Below are 19,057 nucleotides of genomic sequence, written 5' to 3'. Positions count from 1 at the left end.
CAACAGTGACAGTGTATAAATATCTCCAATTTTGTTTGATTTCTATGTTCCTAATCTATTATTTTAGGATCAAACATAACAATACGTTTACATTCGCAAAGATAATAGTCAAGGGAATAGTTTTAACATTTTGGAGAATATGCATATTCTCTTTCTTTGTGATTTATATGAGAAAATCAACGACTGATTGATATCTATATTTTCATTTAACTTTGGGCAAGCGATAAAGCATATATCCCAAAGTCAAACTAGTGCTGCAAGGTGAAATGTGACACTAACAAGAATGGTTTTGTACTGACGGGATTGCTTCAAATATTTAGACTCGGCTGTCCTCCTCCTCTGGAGATAACTCGGTTGGCGTTCTATCTGAGAACAGCATCGTCTGCATTCTTCTCCTCTCTTTGAAAGATGCTTGTCCATGATCTCCATCTGTTAGAGTTCATCTCTTATTTGTATCTCACAACGATCTGTCTCTTTCAGATACATCTATTACTTTGGGGGCCTTCTGTCGGGGGCCATCAAGATGAACAGCAGCCCTCTCTTCCTGCACCAGGTGCTCATCCCGTCACTCCCCAACTTCCAGGGGGAAGGAGGTGAGCTCTTCATCTATTCGCCAAATCACCAAATAAATACAGTGTCCTTTCTCTTATTTGACCCTCCATTTTTTTATTGATATCCAATTCAGCCTACTTCAATATTTCTACTCATCGTGCTATGTTTTAATGACAACTATGATTATGAAATAGTCCTTTTACATACAGAATAACTATACCTTTGTATGAAAATAAGAAATGATCCAAAAAAAAAGGAAATGGTTAGAACTGACGATAAGTACATTTACAAACTGTGATTGGACTTTATTTATATAGCAATCATATTTGAGGAGACTTGTAATACTTGTGTGGATGGATTTAATGGTTAAAAATGCAGAGATAAAAAAACCCTTTTATTACCAAGGTGTTTTTCTTGTTTTCCCATGCTCCATCACTCTCTATTTAGCCATGTATGTCTTTATTGTCTCATTGGTGATCCTTCCCAAGTATCAGCCATAACCACAAAATACAGAATAACGTCAAATGCATTATCCAAACACACATCACCTCCTGCTTCCTTTCAACTGAATACCAATCTTGCCTGTAAAAATGTAAATGTCTGCCTGTATGATTTAGTCCTATAGGCTATAGTGGCCTTAAAAAACAACTTAATGGTCACCTATTATGCAGAATCCAATTGTTCATGTGTTGAGAGATTCTGAAAGTTTCAGGAACAAATATTCTTTCTCTTTTTTTCCTGATCCGTTCATATAAAAACCTGTCTGAAAATTAGCTAATTAGATTCTGGCCATTTTGTGATGTCACAATGTTTTTTGGGTTGTGTAACCATTAGCCAATAACAAACCAAGGTAACACCGCCCACCTTATCACCTGAATCTGCTCCTAGAGCACCAATGGGTGCGTTTCACTTATCTTATTTCTCATTTCCTCGCTCCTCGGTCTCGGTATCACCGGAAGTTGATTTGTCTGCGCCATCTTGAGTAGCGTCCCAGTGGCCTTATTTGTGCCGGAGGACCGAGGAGCGATAACGGAGTAGCGATAAACGAGGAACTCGATTCATCCTCTGGTGAAATCCTCAGACACTCGCCCCGCCCCCTTACTGTGTATCGCTCACTGATTGGACGATGCAGCGCATGCACTGATCTGGCTGCTGTCAGACGATCAGCTGTGCGGCGTCATTACAAACGGACATCGCTTCACGTCACGTCACGCACGGAAGAAAGGACGTCCCATTGCTCTTAAAACTCATTTCCCTGCTTCTCGTGGTTTCCTTCCGTCTCTCCATGCTTCCCTGGTGGGAGGGACTAAACGCAGGGAAACAACGCAAGTGAGGGACGCAAGGAATCCATTTTGTTTTTTTATTATCTTTTTATTTCTCATTCCTTACAGGTTAACAAACAGACATATACGTAGACAAGAGAAAAAAAAGACAAATAAAAGACAAAAGACATCACAACAGGGCTATGTATCCCTTGCTCGCAGGCAAGAGCTCTTTAACAGTCATTAAGCAATCTTCCTTTTTTTTTCATTGTTGTTTACATATTTGTCCCCATTCTTCTGTCGTAATAGTAACATTTGCTTCTCGCTCCCACTTTTCCTTGATGTAGGATGTATCTGTTAATTTCGAGTTCTGTAAACCATTATATATTTTTGCTATTAACCTTCTACACTGTTCCGAATTGTATGCATCTACAAATACCCTCAACACGCCTTGTTCTATGATTTTTACATGTACTTTTGTGATTTTCTGGTTCAAATAATGTCGTATTTGGAGATACCTGTAGAAATCATGCTTTTCCAGTCCATATTTTAATTTGAGCTTTTCAAAGCATTCTATAGTCCCCTTGGTATACAATGTGTAGTAAAATGTGAGTCCCTTCTGCTTCCATCCCTCAAATCCCCCCTCTACTCTATTTGGGATAAAGTCTGAGTCATGTGCGCACCACCTCAACAACCTAGCCGCCTCTTTTAAGTCTTTTACCTTTAACATTTCGTTCCATATCTGTAGTGGCAACCTGATCCATGTCAGTCAAGTTCCCCATCAAGTTCCCATCTCCAATCAAAGCCTGCAACGGTACTCCTTCAACCAAGTCACTCTCTATGTCCTTCCATTTTGCATTGTAGTCGGGGTTGCACCAGCATACTAAGGGTCTTAATTGAGCTGCATTGTAGTAGTCTTTGAGGCAGGGGAGAGCCATTCCCCCTTTCTCTTTCAGTAGTTTTAGTGTTTTGAGTCTGATTCTGGGCCTTTTCCCCTGCCACACAAATCTAGAGATCATTCTGTCCCACTCTATGAATTGTTTCTCAGTGACTGCTACAGGAAGTGTCTGGAAGAGATACAGGAGCCTTGGTAGGACATTCATTTTCACAGAGTCTATTCTAGAGCTTAGGCCCAGAAAAGGCAACAGGTTCCACCTTGCTATGTCTGCTTTAATTCTTGAAATCAAAGGCTTGTAGTTAGTTTCTGACAGCTTTTCCAGATCTCTTGGAATATCTACTCCTAGGTACCTCATGAAATCTGAATCCCATTTAATGTTGTATTTTTCCCTTGTTTCTTGAGAGGGGTTATAATTGAATGTGAGGGCCTGTATTTTAACATTTAATTTATAACCTGATAATGAGCCATATGACTCCAGACTCTTCATCAGCTCAGGGAAAGATTGCTCTGGTTGGGTCAGATATATCAGGACGTTGTCTGCAAATAAGGATATTTTCTGTTCGCCTCCTGCCATGTCCACTCCTTTAATGTCGTTATTCTGTCTTATCCACTGGCTTAGTGGTTCTATGAAAATGGCAAAGAGCAATGGGCTCACCGGGCAACCTTGGCGACAGCCCCTCTGTAGTATAAAATAATTTGATAGGTCCCCATTAATCTTTACCCTTGCTGATGGTTTGTCATATAACGTCTGAATGGTCCTAATTATAATTTTGTGAAATCCAAATCTTTCCAACACCTTATATAAAAATGTCCACAAGGAATCCATTTAAACGAAGTGAAACGCACCCATTGTGTTTTTTTAAACCAATCACTTCTCAGAGGGTCGCGACCAGCAACATCTCATTAGCATTTAAAGCTATGGCATAGAATCAGCACTTTTGGAACAGGGCTGAAACAGAGGGGTTTATGGGATGCTACTATGATCTGTTTGTTTGGTATTACAAGCCAAACACTTCAGAGACATGTTTTGTATATATCTGAGACCTATAATATATTGTTGAAAAATAGTGTAATAGAGGACCTTTAATAGAAAAGGCCAATCTTCTTTCAGGTCACTTTTGCTTTTCAGTTCACACCAAGTCATCAGTATTACACTGGGACAGTTTGCTAACCAGTACAACTCCTTATCTAACCTGAGGAGTACCCTCTATGCTCCCCAGCCTGTTTGTTTGTCTTGGTGCTCCTCTGAGAGGTTTTCCCGCTGAATCACAGCTATGTTGCTGACTGCAGAGCTCACATGCAGCCTCCACCCACACACACTCCTCTGTTTATCTGTAATCTGATGATAAATTCCAGACGGAGGGGGTGGCACATTCCTCTATCTGCATGTTGATAATGCTCACTATGTCTGAATATCTCTCCCCCTCCTCCAGGTTACTTCCCCTTCCTGAAGATCTACCAGTCCATGCAGCTGGTCTACACTTCTGGCATATAGTGAGTCACATGGCTGATATATAATCATTTGTTGGTCCTAATGAGCTTAGATTGAAACACCGTCACAGAGTAATTGAAGAGATAGATGTGAGGAAATTACACAAAGGGCCTTTTTCTTCTTCTATCCAATTTTTAACTCAATGACTCATCTCAAGTTATGAATATAGCCATTGTCAATCAATTATTTGAATAGCAGCCAATGACATGATGCTAACAAAATAAATCCGTTTTTCGGAGTTGGGTGACATACTGCATCTGTTTGCGTTCTTTGTATTTAGGAGATATTTAACCTGTGTGTGTGTGTGTGTGTGTGTGTGTGTGTGTGTGTGTGTGTGTGTGTGTGTGTGTGTGTGTGTGTGTGTGTGTGTGTGTGTGTGTGTGTGTGTGTGTGTGTGTGTGTGTGTGTGTGTGTGTGTGTGTGTGTGTGTGTCTACAGTGACCTTCAGGGGACCGGAGGCAGGCGTCTCTGTGTGACCATCGAACCTGCGCTGCTGCTAAAGGGCGACATCATGGTGAGTACACATGGAAAGAAAATAAAAAACAATTTGATTAAATACATAAACTGATATATTTTCTTATGCCATATGCAATTGTAGACTGTAACCAAGTAACTTGTGCTTTCCTTCAGTATTTCCAGAATCCATTTCTTTACTCCACACATTTCTTCTTGATAACCTGAGTCAGTTTGTAGATTCCAAATTAATAATACAAAATATAATGACAAATCATGTATGATGTATTATTTTAGAAAAGCTTTATTGATCCCTTATTTGATTGAATAAAAATCCCACCGGTTATATGGTAAAACCAATCATTATAATATAATAACATATTGTACAGCATCCTGCATTACTTTGTATATTTGGAAAGCTAAGGCTTTTGTAATATTACTCATAAGGTGTTGAATGCAGGGCTTGTATCAGAGTATTTCTGCACTAGTATCGCTACTTTCACTTGAGTAAAATATCTAAATAACTCGAACACCACTGGCCAAATCTCCTCTCTGCAATACACATTTGTTTTGTTAACAAGGCATCACAATTTGTCCTTTTTGTGCATCCAGTAATTTTCAAAGTGTAAGTGTCAATCAGTTTGGAACACTTACCCCGTCAGTATCCCACATGCATTCTGAGCTGTGTCCCTCCTCCCTCTCTGCCGCCCCCTGCAGGTCAAATGCTACCACAGGCGAGTCCAGAGCGCAGACAGAGACACGGTGTTCAGGCTGCAGTTCCACACCTGCACCATCCACGGCTCCCAGCTGTGGTTTGGCAAAGGGGAGCTGGACGAAGCTTGTGTTGGTGAGTTTCTATGGATGGATATTATATGGAGCATTTTCTAATCCTGGACCCATTCGAATATGTACTGCAGTTTTAAAAATGTCCTCCTAAATTCCAGAGTTTTAGAATCCTCTTTTGTATAGGAAATGGATAATTCCTACAATATCAGCTCCCCCTATTTGTTATATTTTGACTGATCTACATTCATCAACCCTATCCCATTCCTTCTGGGCGGCCACAGTTCTTAGTTGTACTTGTGTAGTTTGGTAGAAATAAAACAGTTCCTACATTAAACTGCTGTGGATTATGTTTGGTATCTCTGTCATATGTTTTGAAAATAGACATATTTGTTGAATTTTTCCAATGCACTTTTTGTGCTTTGAGCACAACAAGCCGAGTGCCACCTAGTCCCATTATATTGGTATCAAGGCGGACATCTTTATGCTTAATATCGCTTAATAAAATGCTTCATGAACAGTCTGCAACTCACTTTAAAAGTTCTAGATTGAAAAATATCACTACTTTTTTTTTTAAAGGTGTACTGTACCTTTAAATCGACTGGGGGCACAACTTGTGAATTGTTGCAGGATAATCATCATACTACTGATTGTCATAATGTTTAGAAATGTTTGTTGTGGGAATGTCTTCCCAGTGGTTTGCTTCCTAAAATGGCCCCATTACTGTGGCAGAATAAACCCTTTAATAGTAGTAGCTTAATCCCCATACTGGACACTATTACAGCTCCCTGGAGGTGAGCATATAGAGAGTGAGTTGTACTGTGTGCAGGGAGGGAGTGTCTCCAAATATCCCTCAGAGACTGTAAAGGAGGCCCATTGAGCACTGCTCTGTGGATTAGGGCTACAATAATAATGCTCATTTCCTCTTGGAAATGACATCCATTCCAATCCATTTCAGTAGATAAAGCTTTAGAAAAATATACATGAGCACACTGTTGTTTTGTATTTCCTTTTCTTCAACCCAGATGAGCGTTTTCCCTCTGATGCCACAGTCGAGTTTGTCTTCTCTTCTGGACCTGAGAAAATCAAAGGTTGGTTCACTCTTCTTCAAATTCTCCTCATTACCTTTTCTAGATTTAAAGTTCACTTCCTATATTTCCAAGGTGTCAAAGACAATATCATGTAAATGCTCAATCGGACTATACAAATGCAAATGAATGGAAATTGGACATGTCTTTCCCAGGTCGTGAGTACCATAAGAACGACCCGGCAGTCACTGTCGACTACAACACTGCTGACCCATTGGTCCGCTGGGATTCCTATGAGAACTTCAACGAGCGATACCAGGACAGCCTGGAAGGTAACAGACTAATTATTCTCTGAGTAGCCAACCTAAGCCTTATTTCAAGCATTACTAATAAGGAATAGTTCAAAGTAAGTTAGTAACAGACTTCTAGTAGATCTCAAGTAGAAACTAGTTGGGCACTCAGAAAGTGCAGATATTTGCCAAGCCAAAAATGTCTATTTCGCAAAAACGATAGTAAAAACTAATTAGTATTCCCCCCCTCTCCAAAATGAAATGGATTCTTCTTTGGCCCATGCTAAACTCTTCCAAAAAGTTTAATTTAGTCGGCCCAGTCGTTTTTCCACATTTTAATCCCTCCAACAAACAGCACAACAATTGGGTGGGGGTTAATGAAAGGACAGCCAAACCCTAAGAAAAAAACAAACATCAGACATCATTACATTGACGTTTCAGTTACAAGTGACAGGCACATTTCTCTCTTTATGTGTAGCCAATGAGATCTCTTAGTTTGAGAGCTGTTCTGTCTGTCTCTCCTACAGTAGACATTGCCCACACCAGAGGTCCTGTAGATGGCAGTCTGTACGCCCAGATAAAGAAGCGTCGAGGTCCCGGCTCTGGTTCTCTCTCCTCAACCAATGGCAGCAGCCCGGCGGGGGGCTTTGAAGAGGATAGGTCAGATCGTCTCATCGCTCAAGGTTCTGACTCCGCCCTCTCATCCAATTCCCACCATTTGCACCAATCATCCGTCCATCCTGAGCGCAAGGAGGAGCCTGTTCGCCCGCTGCCCCCAACCAGACAGGAAAGATTGGAGCTTGAACGTCTTCTGGGAGGGATAGAGGGGAACCGGGATGGAGAACGAGAGACCGCCATCTTGGATGATGGAGATTCTTTGCCGTCTGAGAGAACGGGCACGCTGAGGCTCAACCGGTCGTGTTCTTGCCGGGACGGTTACCGGTCCCAGCGCTGTGCGGAACCTGGGTGTGACCGCACCCTCCTCATGCCTAATGGTTACTGCCTGGATCGCGCTCCCGGCACCAACGGGCACCACGGGGCGACTCCTTCTGCCAGCCCCAACCCGGCTGCTCCTCCGTCCCACATGGATCTGTGCCAGCACTACAGCCCCCATCCCCACCAGACCCTCCCACCCCCAGATCTGGTGTGGGACCGCCAGGCTGGCCCACCGCACTACATGCACCGCTCCTGCTCGGAGACTCCCCCGTCTCGACACATCTGCCCTTACCCATCGCCAGACCTCACCCTTCACTCTCACAACCTCCCGCTCCATCACCCTCTGTCTGCCCCGGGACGTCTCTGCTGTCGGGAAGACGACTACACTCCCTATCATCCCCCTCCTCCACCTCACAGCCTCCACCATGCCCACCCCCACCACCCCAAACCCTCCACCAGCCCGACCTACCATGACATAATGTTAATTGACGGTATGTCGCCCCCTGGATGCCCTTGCAGCGGCATCAGGAGAGAAGACTCAGCGGCCTATCACAGCTTGAGGCTGGACCAAGGGGAAGGCTTCCACTGGGACAGAGAGGCGGAGCTTCAGCAAAGGGAGGTGGGGCTTAGGAGAGCCAGGGAGGCAGAGATACCCAGAGGGTCAGAGCTCCACTGGGAGAGGGATCCTGGGCTGAGACGAGGCAGAGAGTTGTCCCTCCACTGGGAGAGGGACAGGGAGGCCGAGCTTCTGTGGGAGAGGGACAGAGAGGCCGAATATTGGCACAGGAGGGCCACCGTAGCCTCCTATGGTCCGCAGGGTCACGATCTCCCAGCCTTCACGTTTGACCCCTTGCCATCGGGTCACCCTGCTTATCCAGAAGCGTCGAGGTCCAACGCTCACTCCCACCTGGACCTGAAGTACAGCAGCAGCAGCAGCGGATACCAAACGCCCCGCCAGGTGTGCCCCTGCTCCCCATACCAGCCCTCGCCGTCTGAAAGCAGGGGCTACGCCTCGGGGTACCAGTCCGAGTCCACGTCCCCGCTGCCCCCGGCCTCCTCCATGACAGGGCCCTGCAGCCATAGCAACGGGCAAGCAGAGCATAACCACCACCACCATCCGGACTCACAGCAGTCATACGGCTCTGACTCACACACTGGTGAGTCACGGTGAAACAGAGACCTTCAGACTTGTGTTTTCCCATAACAGAGAGTATAAATGATCCACAATCAACAACAGCCTGCACTGAATCATTTACGCTAAACTAGACAGATGCCATACACTTAACTCACAAATTGTCTCAATCTGCCACCAAAGCAAACATTGGCAGTAAAGAATATCTTATAACCCCAAATATACAAATAATGTGTGTACTGACTTTACGTTTTTATAAATGTGTTATTCCCTTCCTTTTCAGACGGCCTTCGTAGTTCCGGGGAAAGTGTGGGCTGGAGAGATCACATTACCCACGGTTCCTTTAAAAGGGTCCACAGAGACAACCACGCACCATGCTCCACGCCGTCTGACATGTCTGGACCGCCCACTCCTGTACACACCAGCAGCCCGCTACGCACACAGGAGAGGTATTCAACGCTCACTCTTTCACTTAGAGGGACAGTAGTGTCAGTTTGAGTGATCCTCACTGTCAGGGAAAGGGAACGTTTGGATGGTCTGAAGTACTTAAAGATGTCCATCATAGTCTTGTTGTCCAATGTCTTCTGTTGGCAATACACTGACTCCATCTTAAACACAGCCTGGTATCTGCTATAAATAAGACACCTTGTTATCATGACTTGGCCCGCATTCTTTCTTTAGATTTGGATGAGACTTTATTCACACCTGGAAGAGATCTGATCACAATGAGAGCCAGACCACCTTCAGAAGGCTGATCTGGCTGATCCCATTCCTCACATTCTTTCATCATCAGGTGTATATTATCCAACAACGATATCCAGATACAAGTTGCAGGTTACGGCAAGATGAACATGGGGTTTGATAAGAATAAAGATTCAATAAAAGGATGTCAAATAAGAACTTTTAGAAACATTGGTGATTACTGTGATAGTAATTCTCTTTTGTGTCCATTGAAGCCCCAGTCCAGGAGGAAGAGAGTACGAGATCCGGACCACAGACATCCTCAGCAGTGACTACAAGGCCCCCCAGCCACAGGAGGGACACCATCGTGCAGATATCATCGCCCAAGAATCCCTGGAAAGCCAAAGAAGCAGCACAGACCTGCCATCGCTACCGCAGACAACCAAAGACACGCAACCACACACAGCCGCACCTGTTCTACCCCAGAACCACTGCACTGCACCCCCTGACCGCTCCCTCACTGCCCCCCAACAGCAGCACTGTAGCCCAAACACACCGTCAGCTTTGACGACGCAGAACACTTCTTCTTTTGATTCTGCAACACTGAACACATCAAACCAGGCCCTCTGCCAGGCTCCGTCATCCCCTATCCGTGCTTCGTCTGTACCGGGTACAACCCCACAACCTGGCCCCATCACAGTCCAGGCCCCCCATCCTTCAGAAGCTGCTGCTCTAGCGTCCAATGGGGAACAGACAGTGCCCCCGACTCAGAGCCAAACCCAAGGCGCCAGACAGACCTCAGCACAGGTCAACGGACCTTCTCAACCATCTCAACCAGAAACGGAAAAACCAATGACCCCGAACACAACGCCTGCTCCTGCATCTCCTAACAAAGCTTCATCATCACCCCCACAGCCGGCCTCCAGCAGCGGGGAGGGCTCCCCAATCTCTGACACCCCAGTTCCGGGCTTTGCCACGTTGGGTAGGAGGTTGATGTTGAGTGGGTCAGACCCCCATCATCCGAACCACATCCAGCACGGACCCCAACACCACCACTACCCAGGCCTGGAGCATAGCACTGCCGCACACTCCTCTGCACTGGGCACCAACAAGAGGCCCTGCTACTCAGCTCACCCCCCTCAGCTCTATCCATCCTCCTACTCCAACTATTCCACCATCTCCATCCCGCTGCCTCACCCCCAGCCCCCTCTGCCAGAGAAGCGCCACCTCCCGGTCCAGCCAGGTTCCCCCAACGACAGCGTGGGAACTCTGAGGACAGCTGGAGGACACGTGACTCCCTCCAACGGCAGCACCACCCAGCATCAGCACCATGTCACATTCTCTCCCACCGTGGGGGAGATTGCAGCCCCATTAGGCAAAAATGATGCAGCGGCGTCGGTGGAGAGCGAGAACAGGGTCAGTGTGAAGTTTGTCCAGGACAGTTCAAAGTTCTGGTACAAAGCTGGCATCTCCAGAGAGCAAGGTAGGTCTGAGAAGCTGCTTAATTATGACTAAAGGTTTTGTTTGTACGGACACTCTTCTATTGAGAATCCATTTTCAAAATCATATTTGTTTCGGTTACTGTGTAATTTTTTTTTATTTAAACCTGTTACGCAGATGGGGAACATATCTAGGTTCATTTAGTTTCTAATTCAAATTAAAAAGTGAAACTGAATCTTGTTGTATGTCCTAACCTAAGTGAATGAACGTGTCCTAAAAGTGGCAGATTAAAATACATTTCTGGCCAAAACATGACAGTAATGTTACATGACTTACTAACTAATAAATATATTACTTATATATTTAGAACCAAATTTGAAGAAAATGCAAATTCTTTAAGCACTATTTAACTTTTTTCCACCTGCTCTAGTGTATAATAATCAGAGCGGAGAAAACCATTAGACAAGCCTTTTTCTGAATTGTTTTTGCCTGCCAGGGCTTCCGTACTTTTGCTATGATCAGACTCATTTCAGTAGATATATGAACATGTTGGTTGTGTTTTCTCGCAGCAATTGCAGCCCTGAAGGAGAGAGAGCCAGGAACCTTCCTGATCAGGGACAGCAACTCTTTCCAGGGGGCCTACGGCCTGGCCCTGAAGGTGGCTACACCCCCTCCCAATGCAAACAACCACAACAGCAAGGGTAAAAAGGGTTTGCGTCATTTAAAAATAAAATATTTACATTCTCTCCTCTACTCTCCTCTCCACAGACTAGCCAGGCTATTTTACATTACATTTGATGTGGCAGTTGCTTTGTCCGTAGGTAGACAATAACACTTGTTTAAAGTGAATCTGTGCTGTTTCAGTGAGCGACCCTCTGGAACAGCTGGTCAGACACTTCCTGATAGAGACGGGCCCTCGGGGAGTCAAGATTAAAGGATGTCAGAACGAGCCCTACTTCGGTATGTTTTCCTGAACAAGCTTCAGAATGCTTTTCATGTCTGTGTCTCATGGGAAAAGATTGAAAAGCCAATAATGGGGCATGCAGCACCCAATAATGTAATCATTTCCTGACAATGTCAACTAAATAAAAAATAAAATTGCAATCAACCTGATCAATATTATATTTAGACAAAATGATGTTACGAATAAAGTAATAACATTTTCCTACATCTTTTATCCATAATGTAATGCATTCAGAAACCACTTTAAGTTACTACATATTCAATTGTATTTTTGTCAAATGGATAGAACTCTACATATTCATACATATAAAAAAATCAGTTCTAATAAAAAATGACTCACCTTAAAAGTATAACTGTATAGCAACAGTATCAGTCAGGACATAATATAACATTCACAGTATTACAATATTAGGTTTCATTATAGTTTTTAAAAGTGGAATTTTGAATAGGTGTTTTTTCGAAAATGATTTTAAAATCTCAGTGGCTCTAAGGCAGCTTAAGGAAAGATCATTATTGACCTCTGAGGAATGTAATATATTTGTACTGTCATCCACAGGGAGCCTGTCTGCATTAGTCTACCAACACTCCATCACGCCCATCTCCCTACCCTCCGCTCTCAAGATCCCAGAAAAAGGTTTGTACTTTTTTGTAAGCAGGAGCAACTTTAAAAATATCTGTATCATCAATTAATCACCTGCTTATTTTGTTGGGTAATACTTTTGTATAAATCATTTGACAGGAAATGCACTTTTCATCTGATATGATTGCTTCTTATCCCTCTCAGATCTGATAGGAGAGGCTCCGGAGGTTCTCCCGGTGAATAACATCAGCACGGCTGCTGACCTGCTGAAACAAGGAGCAGGTGACCCCTCTCTTCCTCTAACAGGACCCTGTGAGGTGTGTTCATGATGCTCACCTCTCTGTCTGTCCCTCCCTTCAGCCTGTAACGTCCTCTACCTGAACTCCGTGGAAACAGAGTCTCTCACCGGCCCCCAGGCCATTGCCAAGGCAACAGATGCCTCCCTGGGTCGTAACCCTCGTCCCGCTGCCACCGTGGTCCAGTTCAAGGTGACATCGCAGGGCATCACGCTGACTGACAGCCAGCGCAGGTACCAGAGTCCCTGGAGGATTACAGCTTAAACATGTGTTAGCATTGTAGCACTTCCTGACTCCCTCATCTTAAAGTCAATCATTCTTTAAAGTTTGTATTGCCTAAATAAGGTCTGTGGTTAGACAAGCTTTCAAGATTAACTTTTTTCTACGTCATAAAATACTTCAGTAAACTTCCCACTGGTAAAAAACAGCAGTTGCTAACAAGAGGCTAAATGAGATTAATAAACGTCACAATGCAGAAAAGTAGCTGCCTTTAGCTTAGAGGTGTTGAAGTGAAGTCATGCGATCATCATGTCGTTTCTTAGGATTAATGCAGTAGGAACTCTGCCCTTTTTCAAACTGCATAAGACATACTATGTATCAGGACACACTTGATGTTTTTTCGGGCTCACTTACTGACTAATGTTAGTTTTTGAACCAGAACCAAGTCCAACATGTTGCCCAGAACTGACTAGGTAAGGCTTGTTCTTTGCCTTTTGCTTCTAAAAGCAGTTGATCACTTGCAGCCCCTACTGGTGGGTTCAGAGGAGTGAGGAAGTTTGTTGTTTCCACCACAAGAGGTCCTTAAGCATACAGTCAGAAATGAGCAAAAGTAATATTAGGCCAAAGTGTCACATTATTGTATCTTTCTCCTTCTAGGGTTTTCTTCAGGAGACATTACCCAGTGAACAGTGTAACCTTCAGCAGCATCGACCCCAAGGACAGGAGGTAAAGACGGTTGCTATCTTTTTAGGCTCTTGTGGCTGTGGTTTGAACCATAACTAACCTCAAATCTGCAGAAATCCCCACCAACAAATGTTGTGTGTGCTGCTCCCATGACCATCCACTGCGTATATTGCTGTGAGCCCTCGCATGGATCTGTACCTGTTTTTCTTTATCAGTGCCTTTGTTAGCAAGCATGCAAAACAATAGGCGATGTGTGCTGAGGCTGCATTGGCTTGTTTAGCAGCGCTGTGTGTGTGTGTGTGTCTGAGACCGGTTTCTCTCTCTGCTTCAGGTGGACTAACTCAGACAACAAGGCTGTTAAGTAAGTGCTCTGTTTGTGTCTAATTTCTATGTAACAGGGAAATAGTAAGAGTGTATGCATGTGTGTATTTTAAAATGGGTGTTCAGATTCACCCCGAAGTCTGAGCTCTGCATGGCATCAGATTGCGTGTGAGCCTTGGCAAATTCATTCCAGCAAACATGATTGAAGGCAAGGCAAGTTTATTTATATAGCACTTTTCAACACACGGCAATTCAAAGTGCTTTACAAAAAATGAAAGAGATTAAGAAAATGGCATTTAAAATCAGTCATTAAAAAGAAAAGCTAATAAAATAAACATTAAAAGAAAAAGTACATGGATAAAAGTTACAGTGCAGTCTAAGATATGAATAGTTCAATTAAAAGCAGCGACAAAAAGAAAAGTCTTCAGCCTGGATTTAAAAGTAGTCAGAGTTGCAGCGGACCTGCAGCTTTCTGGGAGTTTGTTCCAGATATTTGGAGCATAATAACTGAACGCTGCTTCTCCATGTTTAGTTCTGACTCTGGGGACAGAAAGCTGACCAGTCCCTGAAGACCTGAGAGATCTGGATGGTTCATAGATTGAACTAAATCAAATCTTACATCACCCCTTATTACATAATACTGATTGTTTCATTGTAGTTGACGCTACGGAAGCCCTCAGAGGCAAGTTCTATTTGTTCCTAATTCATTTGAAGTGTGATCTAAAGAGTTAAAAAAAAATAAAAAAGTTTTACAGAGATTATCTTTCGTATTTATTTTTCATAGAATCTCTGAAACGGGAGGAAAACATGTTTTGCAAGAAAATAATTATTCTAAATGGCTTATTATTTACTCATTACTTATTAACATGTGAAATAAATGTTTTGTTCTAAATAGCTCAAAACCATACATTTTCTCAGTTTTTCCATGAACCCTAATAAGAAGCCTCTTCTAGCCAAAATGATTATCAAACACTGAATTCATATTCCCACAAAAACTAAACTTTTTCACCTGTTTTGAAGGAAACTAAGAAAAGTAGAAAATGAATGAGCTTTTAACAATTAACCTGGGACCAAAGGTTTCAGTCGTAAACCATTTAGATCGGAGCTACGGTAGAAAAGGTCACAACAAAATGAATAAAATCACACTTGTTCCTCAGGACTTCTGTATACTCCAGTGGGCTGTGACAGAGAGACTTGGAGTACTACACACAATGTTTCTCCCTTTCACTTGTTATTTATTAATTATGATTTATATATTATACATGCTTTCTCTTCCTCCACCTTTCTCCCCTCAGGGTGTTTGGTTTTGTAGCCAGGAAGCCAGGCAGTGTGGCAGAGAACGTGTGCCACCTGTTCGCAGAGATGGACCCGGAACAACCCGCCTCCGCCATCGTCAACTTCATCAACAAGGTCATGTTGTCTCAGCGCCGATAGAGGGACGAAAGAGACGGAAGCCAGAGCAGATGGACAGTGGCATGGAGATGCATATATAAAGCTTGTTATGCACCGTAACGACTCAGTGAGAGTGTTTTCGGAGTGTAAAGACATTTTGGAAAGGTATGCTGGGTTTTCATTACTCTGTCTGCTCCTAGAGGGCTGTTGGCAATACAACACTACTTTTGATTTTTCTCATATAGGAACTGTTGTGAATCAAACTAAGCCATGATGTAAAGTGTTACAGCTCCTCCAAGGACAAGGAGGCTTCAGAGAAAACTTCTACAACAGTGGATTTACAAGAACAAATCGAAATGTTCTGCGTCTAAGAGGGGCCTGTTTCATGAAGAGAGACTGAGGGGGAATTCAGCTATCTTGGGCCATAAGGCATCATGAAGCTAACCTACTCTTAACCAGGGTAGAACACCATGGTTACCTGGTTACAGAGTTCAGAGAATCAGATTTAAACCCATAGTCAGACCTCTTACACACAGTATAAAGTGTACTTTTTTGTGTGGCCGAGCGCTTCAAGTTTTAAAAAACGGCTGGTAACGTGACTGTAGAAACTGGAAGAGAAGCTTGTTTTTGACTGTGTCTTTTAAATAACCATTTAGTCCCACAGTAGTAAAAGCTGCAAACTATAATATTTGGACATAAGAATGAATATATTGATCATTTGTGTAATATCACAATTACCTTTTAGACATCTTTATTTTTATAAATGTCATATCAAAGGCCACATAATCTCACTTTTTCAGATGTTCTAACCAATCAGGATCAGAAACGTCTGAATCTGGTAGACCAGATATTTTGGATTCTTAAACTTATCTTACACTTTTGTTCCTTAAATGTAGCTCTTCAATAGTGAGTTGTATTTAGAAATATTCATGAATTGATTCTAAGGTTCCAGGAGCTTTTTGTTGTGGTTGTTACAGCTTCATGATACCAGTTTTCCAGAGTTACCGACTACGTTTAACTCACTTTGTGAAACAGGCCCGTGGTTGAATACAACTTTTATCATGACTGAAGGAGCTTTAAATGACACACACATCAGACTGTGGGAAGATATTACAAAGAGGACATTTCCTTGCACTGTTTTGGGGGTGAAAAGCCTGAACATGTTCAACCATTAAGACATAGGAACTTCCTTTAATAACAGAATATTCTGTTATAAAGTGACCAAAGCCCTGATAACATTATTACGTTTCTATATTTTGAGATTTGCAGGTATTGACATGTATGTACCGAGCAGTTACAGCCACTCTTGCCTTCATTATAACAGCTTTAATCATAACCGACAATCACATACACTTATTACATCGGAGCGAGGAAGAGACATAACTCTCTGATGAAAGTAAACATGAATGTGAGGTTTTTAACTTTTAACGAGTGTGTGTGCGAGGTAGTGGCCTGTGTGTGTATGTGCGAGGTAGTGGCATGCGTGTGTCGAGGGTATTTCGGGTAAGGTTTTCGTTAACGTCCATTTTTAAAGATATGTATGTGACATGGAGGGAAAAGCTAGATGGGGAAGGACGTAAAGTGTTCAAACGCACCGTGTTACCAAATTCAGTATAAAACATTAAGTTAACAAAGAGCAGGCCGGTAAACACACACAAAGCAAAGCAGTGGCCTAAAGACAGACGTACATAACCAAAGACAAAGCACTCTTGTATTAATAAGCTTTTTATCCTGCTATATTTTTGTACTTATTGCTTCTTGTGTTTTTACTCTATGCATTTATTTTAGTGTGTTGCCTTGAAACGTAGAAAAACACTACTTGTATTACAGCGATAATATATTGTGGTCTGTTTTTTCTTGTTGATCTCTATATTATGTAGTAATATATTTTCACATGCAGCTATAGGACCGTGTATGAGATATAAAAAAAGGAAACGTGTTTGTTTATAAAGGACATTATGCTATTTTGTATGCCAAAAAATGAAGAATAGATTAAACAGAAATGATGTGGTACCTAAAGTGCTCTGTGTTCAGCGTTTTTTTGTGTGTCCATGTTTGTATCTTCCTCTCTTTCTGTCTGCAGCGGTCTTGTATACCACTGGACTGATCCACCTAAATAACTCATTTCTACTATTCTGTTTGTGGTGTTTCACAATTTTTGAAAAACTATTTCATTGACTTTTTTAATTAAATAACTGACAGCTGAATTCTCACTCCCCTTAACCAGCCTGTGATCAGAACTGCTTCAATAGCTAAATGTTAAAAAAAACAAAAACATTAGCCATACTTTGGCCTACATCATGAATCCATAAAAAAGGTTTGGTCTATTTTTAAATCAGACAATTTGCAGATGAATTCCATACCTCAATTTCATACCAATATACCCACATTTTTTCAGGCAAACCTAGACGTTAGCATCTCAAGGGTTAGGGTAGCGCTCCCTCAACAAAAAGCCAATGCCAACGCTGTGTTCGGCAGGATAATCTTCACATATTAACACCACTTTGAGTAGGCCTATGCTTGAAGCGTAAATCCACACAGCAGAAGTGAAAAGCTAATGTAATGCTATAAAGCAGGGGTTCCCAACCCCCGGTCCGCGGACCGGTACCGGGCCGCGGAGGTGTTACTGCCGGGCCGCGAAATAGCTGTGAGTTTATCGTAATATTTGCAGAATTATAAACATATAAAACATTTTTTTTTAAAAAGTGTTTAATGTTCGCACCTATACCAGTCATATTATTTCATCCAGTAGCCTAGTTAATCTTTCACCAGAAAACCGTTGAAAATGGCTTTTATGATGTTCCGAGGGATTCGGCGGCTCAGCCTATGGTCTCAGCCTCTCGTGCGCACGAGAAAGTTACCGGTGCGCCAAGTAGGAAGAGGAGCGCACAGGAGACAACCGTTTAATTGCAGACTGTTATGTTTATGTGGGGAAATGGCAGTGCATACATTATTTGAGATATATTTCAAACTCGGACTTAATTTTAAGGACATGTCGGCCAGGGGTGTAGAGCTATATGTTTAAGCACCGGATTGGCAAAACAGGAGAGTAAACCATTCTGCCTTGATCTATGAATTAATGTCCGGGACTCTCACAGTATCTGCTGCCCGCAGCTGTTTTATAGAAGGAAAGACTCCTTCACTTCATGAAATGGCTGCAGCATCAGGAGGCAGCGGGACGTGTAACTCCGCCTCTGAGAAGTGCAGCACCAGCGGGTAAAGATGTGCCTTTTTACGCACCGCCTTCGCTGTGTTTACCTTCATCAGAACAGCGAGTGACATAAGCTGCTACGTGTTAACCACACACATCTCTACACACATCGAACTGCCCGATTACTCCCCCTTTTATTAGTTGTATGAAGGAGATGTCCAGTCACCAAGGCGTATGGTGTGTGTGTGTGTGTGTGTGTGTGTGTGTGTGTGTGTGTGTGTGTGTGTGTGTGTGTGTGTGTGTGTGTGTGTTCGGTGTGTTTGTGTGTGTCCGACACCGGCATTTGTTTTCAAATGACCATGAACAGTAATTTACACACATCTGGCTAACTCCATAGGTATATGCGGGTGTTCCCATAAGAAATTAGTTTAATCTTAATCTCGATGTAGTGCTAAATGCTGTCGGAGTGCACCGGAACGAACGACACTATCATAATATCTTCTG

The 19,057-nt window shown here is 42.9% G+C and overlaps 1 protein-coding gene across 8 annotated transcripts in view; it reads left to right on the top strand.

Annotated features, from left to right (window-relative positions):
* Nucleotides 1–17,421, top strand: part of tns2a (tensin 2a) — an 83,642-nt gene extending 66,221 nt beyond the window's left edge. For 6 of the 8 annotated variants that reach the window (XM_034196459.1, XM_034196457.1, XM_034196456.1 and 3 more), the window contains 18 exons: nucleotides 481–593; nucleotides 4,146–4,206; nucleotides 4,643–4,718; nucleotides 5,375–5,504; nucleotides 6,466–6,531; nucleotides 6,684–6,800; nucleotides 7,286–8,851; nucleotides 9,110–9,275; nucleotides 9,620–9,682; nucleotides 9,783–10,990; nucleotides 11,517–11,648; nucleotides 11,812–11,907; nucleotides 12,467–12,544; nucleotides 12,695–12,772; nucleotides 12,851–13,019; nucleotides 13,663–13,731; nucleotides 14,021–14,050; nucleotides 15,306–17,421. In XM_034196459.1, the coding sequence (XP_034052350.1) occupies nucleotides 481–593; nucleotides 4,146–4,206; nucleotides 4,643–4,718; nucleotides 5,375–5,504; nucleotides 6,466–6,531; nucleotides 6,684–6,800; nucleotides 7,286–8,851; nucleotides 9,110–9,275; nucleotides 9,620–9,682; nucleotides 9,783–10,990; nucleotides 11,517–11,648; nucleotides 11,812–11,907; nucleotides 12,467–12,544; nucleotides 12,695–12,772; nucleotides 12,851–13,019; nucleotides 13,663–13,731; nucleotides 14,021–14,050; nucleotides 15,306–15,444 (4,357 nt within the window). In that variant the 3' untranslated portion in view covers nucleotides 15,445–17,421. The remainder of the gene's footprint in view (nucleotides 1–480; nucleotides 594–4,145; nucleotides 4,207–4,642; nucleotides 4,719–5,374; nucleotides 5,505–6,465; nucleotides 6,532–6,683; nucleotides 6,801–7,285; nucleotides 8,852–9,109; nucleotides 9,276–9,619; nucleotides 9,683–9,782; nucleotides 10,991–11,516; nucleotides 11,649–11,811; nucleotides 11,908–12,466; nucleotides 12,545–12,694; nucleotides 12,773–12,850; nucleotides 13,020–13,662; nucleotides 13,732–14,020; nucleotides 14,051–15,305) is intronic. The other 2 variants (XM_034196458.1, XM_034196460.1) reach the window with 2 other exon arrangements.
* The last annotated feature ends 1,636 nt before the right edge of the window (nucleotides 17,422–19,057 follow it).

The sequence above is a fragment of the Gymnodraco acuticeps genome, unplaced genomic scaffold (assembly GCF_902827175.1).
Source record: "Gymnodraco acuticeps unplaced genomic scaffold, fGymAcu1.1, whole genome shotgun sequence".
Taxonomy (NCBI): domain Eukaryota; kingdom Metazoa; phylum Chordata; class Actinopteri; order Perciformes; family Bathydraconidae; genus Gymnodraco; species Gymnodraco acuticeps.
The sequence above is the reverse complement of the archived record's forward strand: the minus strand, read 5'-3'. Positions and strand labels throughout refer to the sequence as shown.